The sequence below is a fragment of the Onychomys torridus genome, unplaced genomic scaffold, assembly GCF_903995425.1.
Source record: "Onychomys torridus unplaced genomic scaffold, mOncTor1.1, whole genome shotgun sequence".
Taxonomy (NCBI): Eukaryota; Metazoa; Chordata; class Mammalia; order Rodentia; family Cricetidae; genus Onychomys; species Onychomys torridus.
The window spans coordinates 1,086,347-1,100,101 of NW_023412870.1; the positions used below are offsets into that span (position 1 = coordinate 1,086,347).

Sequence of the window (13,755 nt, forward strand, 5' to 3'; positions counted from 1 at the left end):
TGCCTTTCCATTGTTGTTGGGGGAGGTTCCTTAAAAAAAAAAAAAAAAGAAAGAAAAGAAAAAGAAAAGAAAATTTCATTTTCATTTAGTGTGTTAGTGTGTGTGTGTATTCATGTGTGTGTCAGTGTTTGCAGAGGCCAAAAAAGTGTTGGATTCCCTGGAGCTGGATCTATAGGTACCTGTGAACTGTCTGACATGGGTGTTGGGAACAGAACTCTGGCCCTTAGGAAGTGCACCAAGCACTTTTAACTGTTGGACCAGCTCTCAATCACTCTGTGCCTCAAATTCACCATCCTCTTGCCTCTGCCTCCTGGGTACTAGCATGAAAGGCATGTGCCATACTTAACCTAAACAGGGTGAATTTTTATCACCTATATTGAATCAGGTGGACATATGGTTGCATTCCTTCAAACTCTCAGCCACAGTTCCCCAGCAACAATCCTATTTTTACATTTCTCTGAGCATCAGTTCTGGGGAATGTTCTCTAGAATCTTGGTCCTAGTATCTGTTGAGTAGGTTACCTGAGACATGTTATTTACCTGACAGTTCAATCATTGATAAAATTGGTAAGATCACTACAAGGATACTATGAAAATCAGGTGTTCAGACAGCTGTGTACCACAACTGGCCCAAGGGAAACACTCCGCAGGTGTAAAATGCTAATTAAAAAAGAAGGAAATGATTAGCAGACTTTCATTGATTCCCTTCAGATGACCAAGCCCTGCCCTGGCTTGTAGCACAATGCTGATACCTTAAAGCTTAAGAAAAAGACAAATGCACAGACCACTAAATGTCAGGAAAACATCTGGGTAGTGGTGCATGCTTTAATCACAGCACCCAGGAGGCAGAGGCAGGCAGATCTCTAAATTCCAGGACAGCCAGGACTACACAGAGAAACCCTGAAGAAAAACCGAGATGGGGTGAGAGAGAAAGTCAGGAAGACATAAACTAGGAGAAATGATGGCAAATGGAAGAGGTCAAAGGGAAGGTAACAGAAATAAGGCAAAGAAAAGGAGGGAGTGAACAGCCAAGAGAAACAGAAAACTGATAAGAACATTAGTTGATGGATGAATGTGAGTTGGATGCCACTAATGTAACACACTGTATACAAAGAAAGCAAAAGACCGTCAGCTGCTATTTGAGATCAGTCTCTTTTGCCCTTAACCAGGATGCCAGTAAGGATCCACCTGTTCGCCATCCACCATATTCCTGGTTTCCTCTCAGCTACCAGACACTATCTGACCGGGAGGAACAGTGGAAGAGAACAACTGGGTAAGTGATGGGCTGGAGAAGGGAGCCTGAGAAACATCAACCTCACGTTTCCTGATAAGTACACAGGGTGAGTCTTTATCAGGCCCCTTATATCACACTAATCTGACAGCTTCATTCCTCCAACCAGACACAAAAGGCCATGGCCAACCACAGTTCCCCAGCAGGCTTCTTCCTGCTGGGCTTCTCTGAACACCCACACCTGGAAAAGATTCTCTTTGTGGTGGTCTTGTGTTCCTACCTCATCACACTCCTAGGAAACACACTCATCCTCCTGCTGTCCACACTGGACCCCAGGCTCCACTCTCCAATGTACTTCTTCCTCTCCAACCTCTCCTTCTTGGACCTCTGCTTCACCACAACCTGTGTGCCCCAGATGCTGGTAAACCTCTGGGGCCCCACAAAGACCATCAGCTTCCTGGGATGCTCTGTTCAGCTCTTCATCTTCTTAGCCCTGGGGACCACCGAGTGCATCCTCCTGACAGTGATGGCCTTTGACCGCTATGTGGCTGTCTGCCAGCCCCTGCACTATGCCACCATCATCCACCCCCGCCTGTGCTGGCAGCTGGCAGCTGTGGCCTGGATCATTGGCCTGGTGGAGTCAGTGGTTCAGACACCATCCACTCTTCGCCTGCCTTTCTGTCCCCACCATCAGGTTGATGACTTTGTGTGTGAAGTCCCTGCTTTGATTCGACTCTCCTGTGGGGACACCACCTATAATGAGGTACAAATGGCTGTTGCCAGTGTCTTCATCTTGGTTGTGCCTCTGGGCCTCATCCTTATCTCTTATGGTGCTATCGCCAGGGCAGTGCTGAGGATAAACTCTGCAAAGGGACGCAGGAAAGCTTTTGGGACCTGCTCCTCCCACCTCATTGTGGTCACCCTCTTCTACAGCTCAGTCATTGCTGTCTATCTGCAACCCAAAAATCCCTATGCCCAAGAGAGGGGCAAGTTCTTTGGTCTCTTCTATGCTGTGGGAACTCCTACACTCAACCCTCTCATTTATACCCTGAGGAACGAGGAGGTCAAGAGAGCATTCTGGAGGCTGCTGGGGAAGGAAGTAGGGCCCAGCTGACACACACTCTCAGTATGCTGAAGGGAGATTCTGCATGCCTTTACCAAAAGGCTTATGTGGTCATCCTCTCCCTCTTCAGACCTACCCTGCTACTGTAATGAATGACACAACACACAACACAGGACACAAAGATGAGAAATTCAGTAAGGGAGTATAGTTATACCACATAGATTACCACAGGAATCAAATGTAATCTCTCTGTACTCTAGTTTTCTCAATTCACCTCCATCCTCCTATGCCCCGTTTCATTGATTTTGATTTTAATTCCCTGCCCTTGCCAGGGTGTCAGTATGTCATAAAGATTTTATTTTTGTTATGTCTTTGTGTACGTGTGGATGCCAGAAGAAGTAGGAAGAGGGTGTGAGGTCCCCTGGAGCTGGAGTTACAGAAAGTTAGGTTGCCCAACCTGAGTGTTGTATCTTGAACTCTGGTTCTTTGAAAGAATACAAACGCTCTTAACCACTGAGCCATCTCTCTTGCCCCTTGTCACTATTTTTTTCACTTCCAATCCTATTCCCCACTGTATTTTTGATGTATCTCCTTTTGAGTTTCTTTGTAATTCTTTATGACTCTTCCTTTTTTTTATCGCCCATATCAGCAAGGGTTGAGGGGAAACTGAAATTTAATTTAGAAACTCAACCAAAAAATAGTGTTAGGATGTTTGCCTAAAAGTTAGGTCCTGTGACTTCGAGTCAGACATTCCCAAATGTGTGCTGCTGTTCCCACACCATAATAAAATGTTCCAGTATCCTTACCTAGAGGCCAGAACAAAGCCTTGGAGAGCAACCTGAACTGTAGTCCTAGCTTTGTCTTTATCAGTGCCAGACAGCCAGCTCAAAAACAAAAACAAAAACAAACAAACAAACAAACAAAAAAAAAACCCGCTTCTCTTTAATGTGGGCAGAACAATTTGAGCACTGGAACTTTGGTGCCATCTACTGGCCAGATCTGGAACTGCACTGATATACCGACCAGTCCTAAGTCCTCTCCCTAAACAGAAGCACACACCAGGGCTGCTCAAGAGATAATTAATGTTGTAGTTAGTGGGATATTCTTAGATGTCTTGTGAGCTTCCAGGTACCATTGAAAGTATTTTACAGCCCTTGGCTCATTTCACTCCTGTAGCATTACGAAGCTTTTTCAGAAGCAAAAACTAAGAGTTCAATTACCATCTCTCATAGTTTTCAGCCAGGACTGGCACCCAGAAGGGCAGAATCCAGAGCTCCAGCTCTAAGTCCTGTTTTGGTATACATAGAGACTTCCAAGCCCAGTGAGAGGCCTCAATTTGTCCTCAAACTTAGGAGGAATCAATCTTAACTGGACATGTCCATCCTGAGACTCGCCTTGCTACAGAGGTTTCCCAAGTGCTTCAAAGCACCCTCTAAGAACACTAGAAACAGAAGACTACTTCGGTAAGATATCTGAGCCTGGAAGTTTGTCTCAGTGGGACAGGGCTTCCCTGCACATGCAAGGTCCTGGGCTTGAGTTTCAGCACATCAGGCAAGTATCTGTGATGATCTGAGCACTAGAAAGTGTGAAGGCAATACAGACCCCACTAAGGGAAGGGCCACCATCTCAGACCTCCTGCTGTACTGAGTTCCAGAAAGGAACTCGGGAATGCGCCATGGCAACTTGAACAGATACAGGGCAGTATCCTCCTGCAGACATCCTGTCTGAGGTCTATGGTCCTTAAAGATATCTAGATGATACTGCTGAGCAGTCCAGATAACCCTGTTCAGCAGATTGTGGTTCCCCGCCACAAATCGAACCCAATGGTTTCAAATGTGGCTTCCCACTTAAAGTCTAGACCAAAAATCACCTTGCCTCATATCCCTCTACCCAATCCTAAGCATGTAATTCCCAGCTTGTGATTTTTCCCTATAAAACTCTCTACACCTGGGCTCGTGGCCGCCGCCACATTTCCTTCCACCTACCTTGTGGTGGCCCAGGTTGAACCTGACAATGAAAAAGGTCCCTTATGTGTTTGCATCGGAAACCGGCTCCTTGGTGGTCTCTGGGGATTTCGAGAAACAGGTACAACAAAAGCTGAGTCTGTAAATCTGAGGTGCATTGTGTCTGGTTTAGTCATCAGTTTACTTCTGCGCCTCCAGTAAAGCCAGCCTTCCAGGTCTCACACTATGCACAATTAACCATTCCCCCAGATATGTACCAGAATATCACCTCAAAACATACAGCTTTATCATATATATTTATAGTTATTTTTAAAACAAGGTCTTACTATGTAATAACCCTGGCTGGCTGAAACTCCTGCTTCTGACTTCTGAATGGTGGGATTAAAGGCATGTCACCCCACACAGCACAGATGTTCCTCTTTTTTGTGTGGCCCTGGCGGTCCTGGAACTCACTCTGTAGGCTTTGAACTCTTGAGATATCCCTGCCACAGCACTGGGATTAAAGGCGTGCACCACCCCTGTCCGGCTAGCACGTGTCTCTTTAAGGAGAGGATTACTTTGAGCTAAAGGCTACAGGAAATCATCCCCCAAGAAATGCTGCCCAGCAGGGAACAAATTTTCCTTTCTATTTACATTTGAAAAGGCTTCATTCTTATCAGTGAACAGGGCACTTGCTTAAATCTGCATAACAAATTTTTATCCACAGAACAGTATTTACCACACTCCCTGATCTCCTTTCTGTAACACAACTCCCCTCCACCAGCCCACTCAGAAGTGAAAAACTCTTCACCTTTGGGTAGACTGAGTTGTATAAAGCCAACCTGAGTGCTCGTTAGTAGTAATCTCAAAGTACACAAAGCACATGTTAATAATTTCACATTTGTCTTTCATTAATCTTTTATCTACCTGCAAGACCTCTGTTAGAGAGCTACGACACAGGACTTTTCCCCTTTCTACACACACCAGAAGATGTATAGCATTTTGCTGCGCCACAGCCTGCCAGGCTCACACACCTGTCTTCCCGTGCAGCTGCCCTATACTGGAAATCACCTTCCATCAGTTTCAGTCACTAAAGCAGTGGCTCTCAACCTTCCTAATGCTACGACTTTTTAATACAGCTCCTCATGTTGTGGTGACCTCCCTCCCAACTATAAAATTATTTCGTTGCTACCTCATAACTGCAATTTTGCTGTTATGAATGGTAATGTAAATATATGATATGAAGGCTATCTGGTATGTGAGCTCTATGTATCACCTGACCTCCCACAAAGGGGTTGTGACCCACAGGTTGAGAACACTGCATTAGACTCTAGTGTTATTTCTTGCTCCATATAAAAGTGTATGCAATACAAACGGCTGTTAATGTTTTGTTTTTTGGGTTTTTTTAATCACATGCTTGAGAGGCAGCTTGTTGTGGAGCCCACTTTTCTGAGGACTTTTTGCTTAATGGAACACAAAGGACAACGTAAAGAATTCCCTGCTCTAAAAGCCTTGGGGAATAAGCCAAAATTTGCCCATCTCAGGCAGCCTAAGGCTATGGAACATCGTGAAGGGAAGCTGCAATTAGCAGAGCTGTCTTCAAACAAGACAGGCAGAAAGTGGCAAATGGCCCTGAAATCTCCCCAGAGAGGGGCCTGGTAAAATGCTGGATATCAGATGGACAAAACTGGTCTGATCAGGCTGGGTGCAATGGCACACACCTATAGTCCCAGCCATGCAGAGTCAGAGCAGGTGGATTTCTAAGTTTGAGGTCAGTCTGGTCTACATAGTTTAGTTCCAGTCAGGGCTATTTGTGAGGGCCTTTCTCAAAAGAGAGAGAGACAAAGGCAGACAAACCTGGTGATCATCAAGAAAGAAGATGCACAATATGGTGAGGTTATGAACACTGTCTTTGTAGAAGGCAGATAAGCCTCAGTGGATCATGTTTCCAGATAAACTTGCAATGAGTTACACTATCCTGTATGTGTTTCCAAGAGTAACAGTCTAGTTCTACCCCTTGAGACTAGCACAGTAGAATGTAGCAGAAACAGTGTTGTGTGACTTCCAAGGCTTTGCTGAAAAATACATATGTACCTGTCTCTCCCACCTCCAAGGACACTCACTGACCTTTGAAATCCAGTTTACTATATCAGAAGAATCAGATCACAAGGAAAAGCCCCGTGTAGTGGTTTTAGTCCACACCTCAGCCAAGGAGCCTGCTAGGCCAAAACAAAACCCACTTCTAGGGGTTGTAAAGGACTTACAATTAGCTCCTTGTCTTCAAACCTGCAGGCTGTTGTGTAGTGTGGACTCCCCTCACTGAAGCCTATTTAATGCTTTACCCACAGAAACAAAGACGTGGCTGTTGTTTGAGCTGGTGTAGGCACTGGGCTACGCAGTGGTCAAGGCATCGCCCAGATGATGGCTCCACTTCCTATTGCTGACAACGTTCCTCTCCCCCAGTTGCAGGCTCCTGGCCAAGTAATGAGCATAGAACCCCACTCTATAGACTGCTGTGAGGGATCTGTCTCTGCCTCTCTCCTCTCCCCCAGAGGCCATCTTGTTCACTTCTCTTTCCCAGTTCCTAGTACAGTAACCATGGCAGTAACTGACTTGTCCTGTCAGCGCTTCTTAATGGAGCCAGGTGCAGTGGCTGGTGACTGAAATCCCTAGGAAAGCTACAAGAGAACTTCTGTACATTTCCACCTGGACTACCCAGCCAGAGCTACATAACAAGACCCGTCTCAAAAATGAAATCTGTTTCCAGGCACGATGCTTAACACCTATTATCCAATACTTGGAAGGTTGAGACAAGAAGATCACCATGGGTTCAAGGCCAGCCTGGGCTACACAGTAACTGTCATGCTCCAGATAGAGCTATGTGATAAGACCCTGTACCAAACAAACAAACGAACAACAAAAAAACAACCACCTGTTGACAGGCATGGTAGTACACACCTGTAATCCCAACACCTGAGAAGCTTCAGCAAAAGGACAATTCAAAGACAGCATGAACTACATAGTGAGGGTGAGGCCCAACATGGGCTATAGAGATGAAACTTTATCTTAAAAGAATTACAAAGATAACAGTCATATAGCAGTAAGTACTCACAGAAAGTTCTAGTGATTAGGGTTAGGGCAGAGATGAGAAAAGACCACAGGTATGTAACAGGGCACTGAGGCCTAGCAGGTAGTCTGGGGTGCAGGGTGTACCTGACTGAGGCGAAGATGGAGGTGCCGCCTGCCCCACTGAGCACAGGAACAGGTGCTGCCTGAGCTCCCTCCGACCTCTGCACCAAGCACTCTGCGAGCTCTGCTATTTGGCTGGCTTCCTGCCTCTCTCTTGCCTACAGTGGAACTTCCGACCCTTGATTTTCTTACTATTCACCTATGTGCAATGCAGGTTTGAGAGGGGTAATTTCAGTCTGCACAGGGCTGGTCTGTGCCTTGGGCTATAGTTTCTGAAGCCAACTGTTAATTTCTACACTGCAGGTTTCTCTCCTCCACAGGCCTCCTCTCCTTTCTCTGAGAAAACTCCACTGCAGGAAGAAGGGAAACTCAAATTAAATCCAATTGGTCCTAGGTGGATAATCACTATAGGTTGTTTTCAAAGGGGGCCTAAGATTTAACCTGCCATCAACAGGACAGTGAAATGACAGAGCAGATCCAACCCTTGTAGCTTTCACGCAGAGCTGGGGAGGAAGAACCATCATCTGAAAACAAAACAAACAAACAACAACAACAACAACAACAAAGCACAACATGAAAAAGCTTCAAAAAAGCCAAAAGGACACTAAGAATTATAAGAATTCTGGGTTTTTTTCTTCTGGCTTTTCAAACTTTCATCTTGATTAAAAAAAAAAAAAAAAATCTTCCCAAGGTACTCAAGAGTTCCTTAGATAATGATTTTTAAGTTTGGAGGCACCTATCCAGAGCCCGGCAGTCATTGTTGACTTGTGATTCTTCCTTTCTGAGGAGACTCCTCACATCTGCTCAGCCAGCAGCTCCAGGCTCAGATCATGGCCACCACTGTCAGGGAATCCAGGAAGCAGCTGTAACCGAGGCTACCATGGCCCAAGCAGATCCAGACAATGGAATGCATAATTAGCCTAGTTCTTGTATGCACTCCACTGAGAAATGCATCATCATTGCCGTTATTACCAGATTCCCAAAAGTGGAGAACAGGGATTGGAGACATTTCTGCATGTGGTGCACGCTGGCATCTGACTCCAGAGCCCACACTTTTAACCACCAATGTCATCACTCACTAATCAGGGACTTAATCTTGTCCTGCTTTGCACTACTAAATTCTGCATGGATCAATCACATATCTCTTTGCATCTCTCCACTTCAAAGCCTTTTCATTAACTCCAAGCCTGAGAGCCTGGGCTTCTCCCTTCCTGGCCTGGAGCCCACTCAGTTCACAGGATGAAGGGTGAGGTGCTGAGTCACACTGTTCACTGGTTTATTGAGATTCAGGGAGCTCCTTCCCCCAAGAGACACCACAGTGTCAAAGGGACATTGCCTCCCGCCCCATCAGTCCATCTGTCCATGCTTTGTATGGTTAGGATGTGGACCTACTATCCACTGGAAAGAGCCTCCAACCTGTACCCATTTCTTTTCCCTTAGTTCTGAAAAAAAAAATGATAATGCTAATAATAAAGAAAAGAAAACTAAGATACAGTCTTGAGAGATGATTGTGAGTACCGACTAAGAGAGGTACACATGAGAGCAAAGAATCCAGGGAACATCTGAGGGGAAACGTTATGCCAAGGAGAGGGTACGGATGGCCTAGAACACACGAACTGAGGAAGACATGCTTAACTATGTGCATGGTGGGTTCACATGGCTCTGTTGGAAAAAGACAACTGTAATCCAAACACTCAGAAAGCTGAGTGAGACAGGAAGACTGCCATGAAGCCAGCCAGGGAAACACACACACGTACACAAAACACACAATGATGTGAAAATGCACTGCAGTAAATATACAACATAATGATTCACATAGGAAAACACAGAAAGACATGGCATGTACATGAGGAAGACAGCTTAGTGTGCTCAGCACATCACACACACCTACCCAAGTACACCACAGCACACACCCATAACCACTGTGCACTCACAGATGCAGGGTATTCAGAGAGCACATGGCGGCATGGGAAAGCACTCCGAAAAAATGCACTTGGAGGATGGGGTATGTGTGTTGGGAATCAGGAGCACACAGAGCAAAGAGGTAAAGAGCATGTGGGCCTAGATGGGCATGAATCCCCTGGAAGAAACAACACTTAAGGAGAGGAACACACAGGGATGGGTAGGACAAGGGCAATGGAAGGAGATTCTGATGCTGAGAAACAGAGAGGATCCTGCTAGAGTGGGAAGAACACTTGTGGGGAGACCCCTGCTGCTAAAATTGCAGGAGTTTCCGTGGTAACTATACAAGATAGGCTGTGGGAGAAAAGTATGGTCAGCTGCCCCTCTGGGGTTACGAGTGAATAGCTTCAAATGGGGTTTGAACTAAGCTGTGAAGCAGTGATACAAAACAATATGAATGAACAAGAGAGAAAACAGTCTGTTTCCCAGAGTACTGGAGACCCAAATAACCCCAGATGCACAGAGTGACATATATTTATAAGAGGGGGGTTGGAGCATTTCTCCCAGTTGGAGATAGGAGTCCTTGCCCTCCTCCCAGTCCCCACCCTCTTCCCACACCCTTCCCTCCCCTGCTGGTCTTATCCTTCTTGACACCCCCTCACTTGTAAAGCAAATGCACTCGACTCCCATCACAGCTAAGTCGGTCAGGGGGCTCCGAGGGTCCCCTGGGAAGGCCCCCAGAGGGGTCCGGGGGTGTTGGGGGATGGCGCCGTGAGCGGAGCTGCTGCCGAGACTGGAGCTGATGGCGCAGTTCAGAGACACGCTCCTCTTTCTGGAGGAAGAAGCACAATTGGGAGTGTGGGAGGAGGGTGAGGAATGGAGGGGGAAAGGGAGGACAGGCATTGAAATGGTGTGTACAGGTGAGAGAGGAAATTAGAATGTGAACCAAGAAAGGAACAAAGAAAGCCCTGGAACCAAAAGGCACCAGGAGAACAGATCAAGGAAATAAGTGAATTAAAAAACAAAGAGAATAATGACAGGAAAATTGCATCAACCAAGGTGGAATGCCACCCTCCACCCCCAGCACTGCACTGGTCCCTAACTACAACCTGGACACAATGGACACCGTGGGCAGCTGCCCAGAACCGATATGCTGTGGTTACATGCCTCACCCAGCAGCTGTGAGTGTGGGCCAGTAATGGCTCACAATGGCCTCCTCCTATCTACTGCCAACGGATGCTCTTTTGCCTCAGGAGGGCTGAATCTATAGTCTCCACTCCAGAGCCTCCCTCCCCCCTCCTCTGGCTAACACCACATTTTCGTTGAGACAGAATCTCAACCCTTCTCCTTTCCCTCTCCTGCCCCTGCTCCCTGCAGGTTTTATGGGATCCTCTGTAAATCACCAACACTTGAACCTGTACCTAAGGCTCAACCCCAGACAACCCACCCTTAGACATGGGCCCCCAGCTGTCACCACACACCTCAGCAATGATCTTTTCCAATTCACGGTTCTCTTTCTCCAACAGCCTGGACTTCTCTTCCTCGTTGTTGTTGGTGGATGACCCTGTCTTCATGGTGTCCTGTGCTTCAGACTGCCATTCTCCTCGGGTGATCAACCTGCGCATCTGGGGGAAAAGGTTGGGGCACTGGTGGCTGAGCAGAAGCTCTGTGAGTGAGCAGCTGGTAAAATGTTGGGAGTAAGGAAGGAGTAATGAAAAAAATGAAAGACAAGCTGGGCCAAAATGGAAGTCCTGGTTCTACCTAGGGAGGGCAGGGGAGAGCGAGACTCACCTTGGGCACAAAGAGCACAACCAGAGTAATGTAGGAAGAGAACACGATGGCCAGAGAGGCAAAGGCAAAGGCTGCGTCCTGCTGGCTGGAAAGAATCATGGTGACAGGAGCAGTGATGAGACACAGGACCTGGAGAGACAGACAGCATTTGGGAGACTCAGATCTAATACACGGTTCAAGTGGGAGGAATGCAGGATTTCCTTCCCCAAGAGAGAGCCCATGGAGACACACTCCTGGTGAATGGTCCACAAATTCAGGATGATCCTCGACTTTAAATAGCTAAAAATCAGGAACAGACCAGCAAACCAGTTCTCAGCTCTACATCAATGCTTCCCTCGGGATCTCTGCATCCGTCTGTCCTTGAGACTACTTCACTAGGCAGGTGCAAAACGATGTAACAATGTACTTTCATTTTAGCTTTGTTCTTATTTCTGTATAGTGTGTATGTGTGTCACAGGAGCACATGTGTACATATGGACGCTCCTCCCCTTTGGTTTTTCATACCATGTCCCTCACCTGGTCACTGAGAACTGAGGACCTGACTGTCTGCACCTCCTCAGAGCTGGGATGACAAGCACATGCCATTACACCCAGCCTTTTCTGATGTGGGTTTTAAGGACCAAATTCAGCTCACACTAAGTTGTCTTGTAAGCATCAGGACCTATCACCCCAGCCGCAATGTAGTGTTCTTTCTAAACTGCTGTATAGTTAAATCCTCTGAATGAAACATCCCTCTCCAAAAGAGAGGGAGACCTGTGATACTCAGCCACTTAAAAGACTAGGAGGCCCATCCCCAGTTATATAAGCAGTAATGAATTCCTGGTGAGTGAATACTCTCCTGTGGAAATGCCTGTAAGTCAGGCATGGAACTCCAGGTGTGCAGTTACCATGAGCCATCACCCATGCTGCAGTGGACTTTTTAGATGATATAAATGCTATTAACTCCCTCATGCTCCTGTAGTAACCTCCACAAATATACAGATTCACCACGTGTGGTGGTTAGCTTTGTCTGTTTGACATAGTGTAGATTCTGGACTCTAGAATCACTCAGGTGATTAGCAATGAGGAATTGTCTAGATTACCTTGGCTTCATCTGTGAGCATATTTGGGGGGAGGGATTTTCTTGATTTATATTGTTGAGTGATGTGGGAAGACTCAGTCACTGTAGAGTGCAACAAACCCTAGGCATGAGGTCCTGGATTGAACATGAGTAAGCATGCATGCATTTATTTCTTTTTGCTCTTGACTCTGGATGACTAGCTCCTTCAAGGTCCTGTGCTGACTTCCCTGATTGACGGACTGTAACTTGGAACTGTGAACTAAAATCAGTCCTTTCCCCTCAAAGTTGCTTTTCACCAGGCATTTTATCACAGCAGCAGAGATGAAAGTAGGATGCCAAGTTAGACTTTGGTAGAATCATTTCTTTTGCCTGTCGTGGTGCCCTGTCGAGGGTCTCCTCAGGAAAGTCATACAACAATGATTATACATCAGTCATTAACCAATGTTTTATGACTTCTACACAAATGATCTCAGATCTAGTTTTATGATTCTTCTAGTCCTACCGCCTTCACAGCTTGCAGGACTAACCCTGGGTGTCAAGGGAGCTTACCGCAACGTTGTAGATAGCCATGCCCACAGCCCTGTGGTCGTTGATCTTTTCGGTGGAAACACTTTTGGTCTCATAGGCAAGAAAGATTCCCAGTAGCAGCAGCAGCCCCTTGTAACCATAGAAAATGCCTAGAACAGCAGGAAAGTGTCACCTGGGCAACAAGGACCATCACACTCCCAACTCAACGCTCTTTCTCTTTGTCCTTCATTTACTACTGTTCTTTGTAGCTCCTGTGGAGAGGAAGCTTTCCTCTGCATTCCAGCCCCTCTGACATAGCCAGATTCTCAGTGTGGCCCCACCCATGTAGCCCAGACCTCACTTCAGCTTCCAATGGAGCAGCTAGGAATGATCCAAAATATGCTACACGGTGTCTTGACCCTTAGACCACCAGGCAGGTGGTTTTAGTTCATCCTGTGGATTTGTAGATCGGAGGAATGTTAGCCAGGCTGAAGAGAGGCTAAGCCCATGACCTCATGACTTTGGTCTTACTCTCAGGAGCTGACCAGTCACAGAAGGGTGGGTAACCAACCAGCACTGGCCCTCTGCTGAATATTGCTACTCACGGCAAAAGACCAAAGCTCTCCTACTCTTGGAAAAGTTTAGTACAGTAATAAAGGCACTGGAACTGTCTCCTCTCTGAATGGTCCTTCTCCCCTGGCCTCCTGCTGTTACCCATTCCTCCTGCATATGGTTCCTCCCTCCCCTCGTCCCACCCACATCCCACACACCAAGCCATGTATTCATCTTCTTGGAGCTGCAGTGCTCCAGCTGGGGCAGGATGGAGACATCAATGTCTTCCTTTGGTTCCTCCTTGGCAAAAGTCTGGGGGAGAAAAGGAGGAAAGGGATGAGTGAGTGTACATTTTTCCAGCTCCTTAACGCCCAGCCCTGACTATGAGACCCAGTACTGTGCCAAATCCCACTCCAGGCCTAGGGACATTCTCCTGAACATGCTAGAAGGGCTTGTTCCCCAATTTCCCTGATGCTTGGAAACCCTACCCATCCTCCCAGATCCCGTCTCCAGAAAAA

General features: G+C 46.7%; 2 protein-coding genes across 4 annotated transcripts in view; one reads left to right on the plus strand and one right to left on the minus strand.

The window, feature by feature from the left end:
* The first annotated feature begins 1,327 nt into the window (after positions 1-1,327).
* Positions 1,328-2,379, plus strand: LOC118576048 (olfactory receptor 2H2). Its single transcript, XM_036176458.1, has one exon. It carries the CDS (start codon positions 1,412-1,414, stop codon positions 2,342-2,344), a length of 933 nt encoding a protein of 310 aa, XP_036032351.1. The 5' UTR covers positions 1,328-1,411; the 3' UTR covers positions 2,345-2,379.
* A 4,880-nt stretch (positions 2,380-7,259) lies between these two features.
* The window catches only part of Gabbr1 (gamma-aminobutyric acid type B receptor subunit 1), a 30,371-nt gene continuing 23,875 nt past the window's right edge, over positions 7,260-13,755 (minus strand). For all 3 annotated transcript variants that reach the window (XM_036176383.1, XM_036176382.1, XM_036176381.1), the window contains 5 exons: positions 13,456-13,549; positions 12,728-12,855; positions 11,119-11,247; positions 10,809-10,952; positions 7,260-10,159 (listed from right to left, as the gene is read on the minus strand). In XM_036176383.1, the coding sequence (XP_036032276.1) occupies positions 9,986-10,159; positions 10,809-10,952; positions 11,119-11,247; positions 12,728-12,855; positions 13,456-13,549 (669 nt within the window). In that variant the 3' untranslated portion in view covers positions 7,260-9,985. The remainder of the gene's footprint in view (positions 10,160-10,808; positions 10,953-11,118; positions 11,248-12,727; positions 12,856-13,455; positions 13,550-13,755) is intronic.

What these genes read in the sequence shown, in the direction of transcription:
- LOC118576048 (XM_036176458.1), top strand. Translation starts at nt 1,412, where the DNA reads ATGGCCAACCACAGTTCCCCAGCAGGCTTCTTCCTGCTGGGCTTCTCT.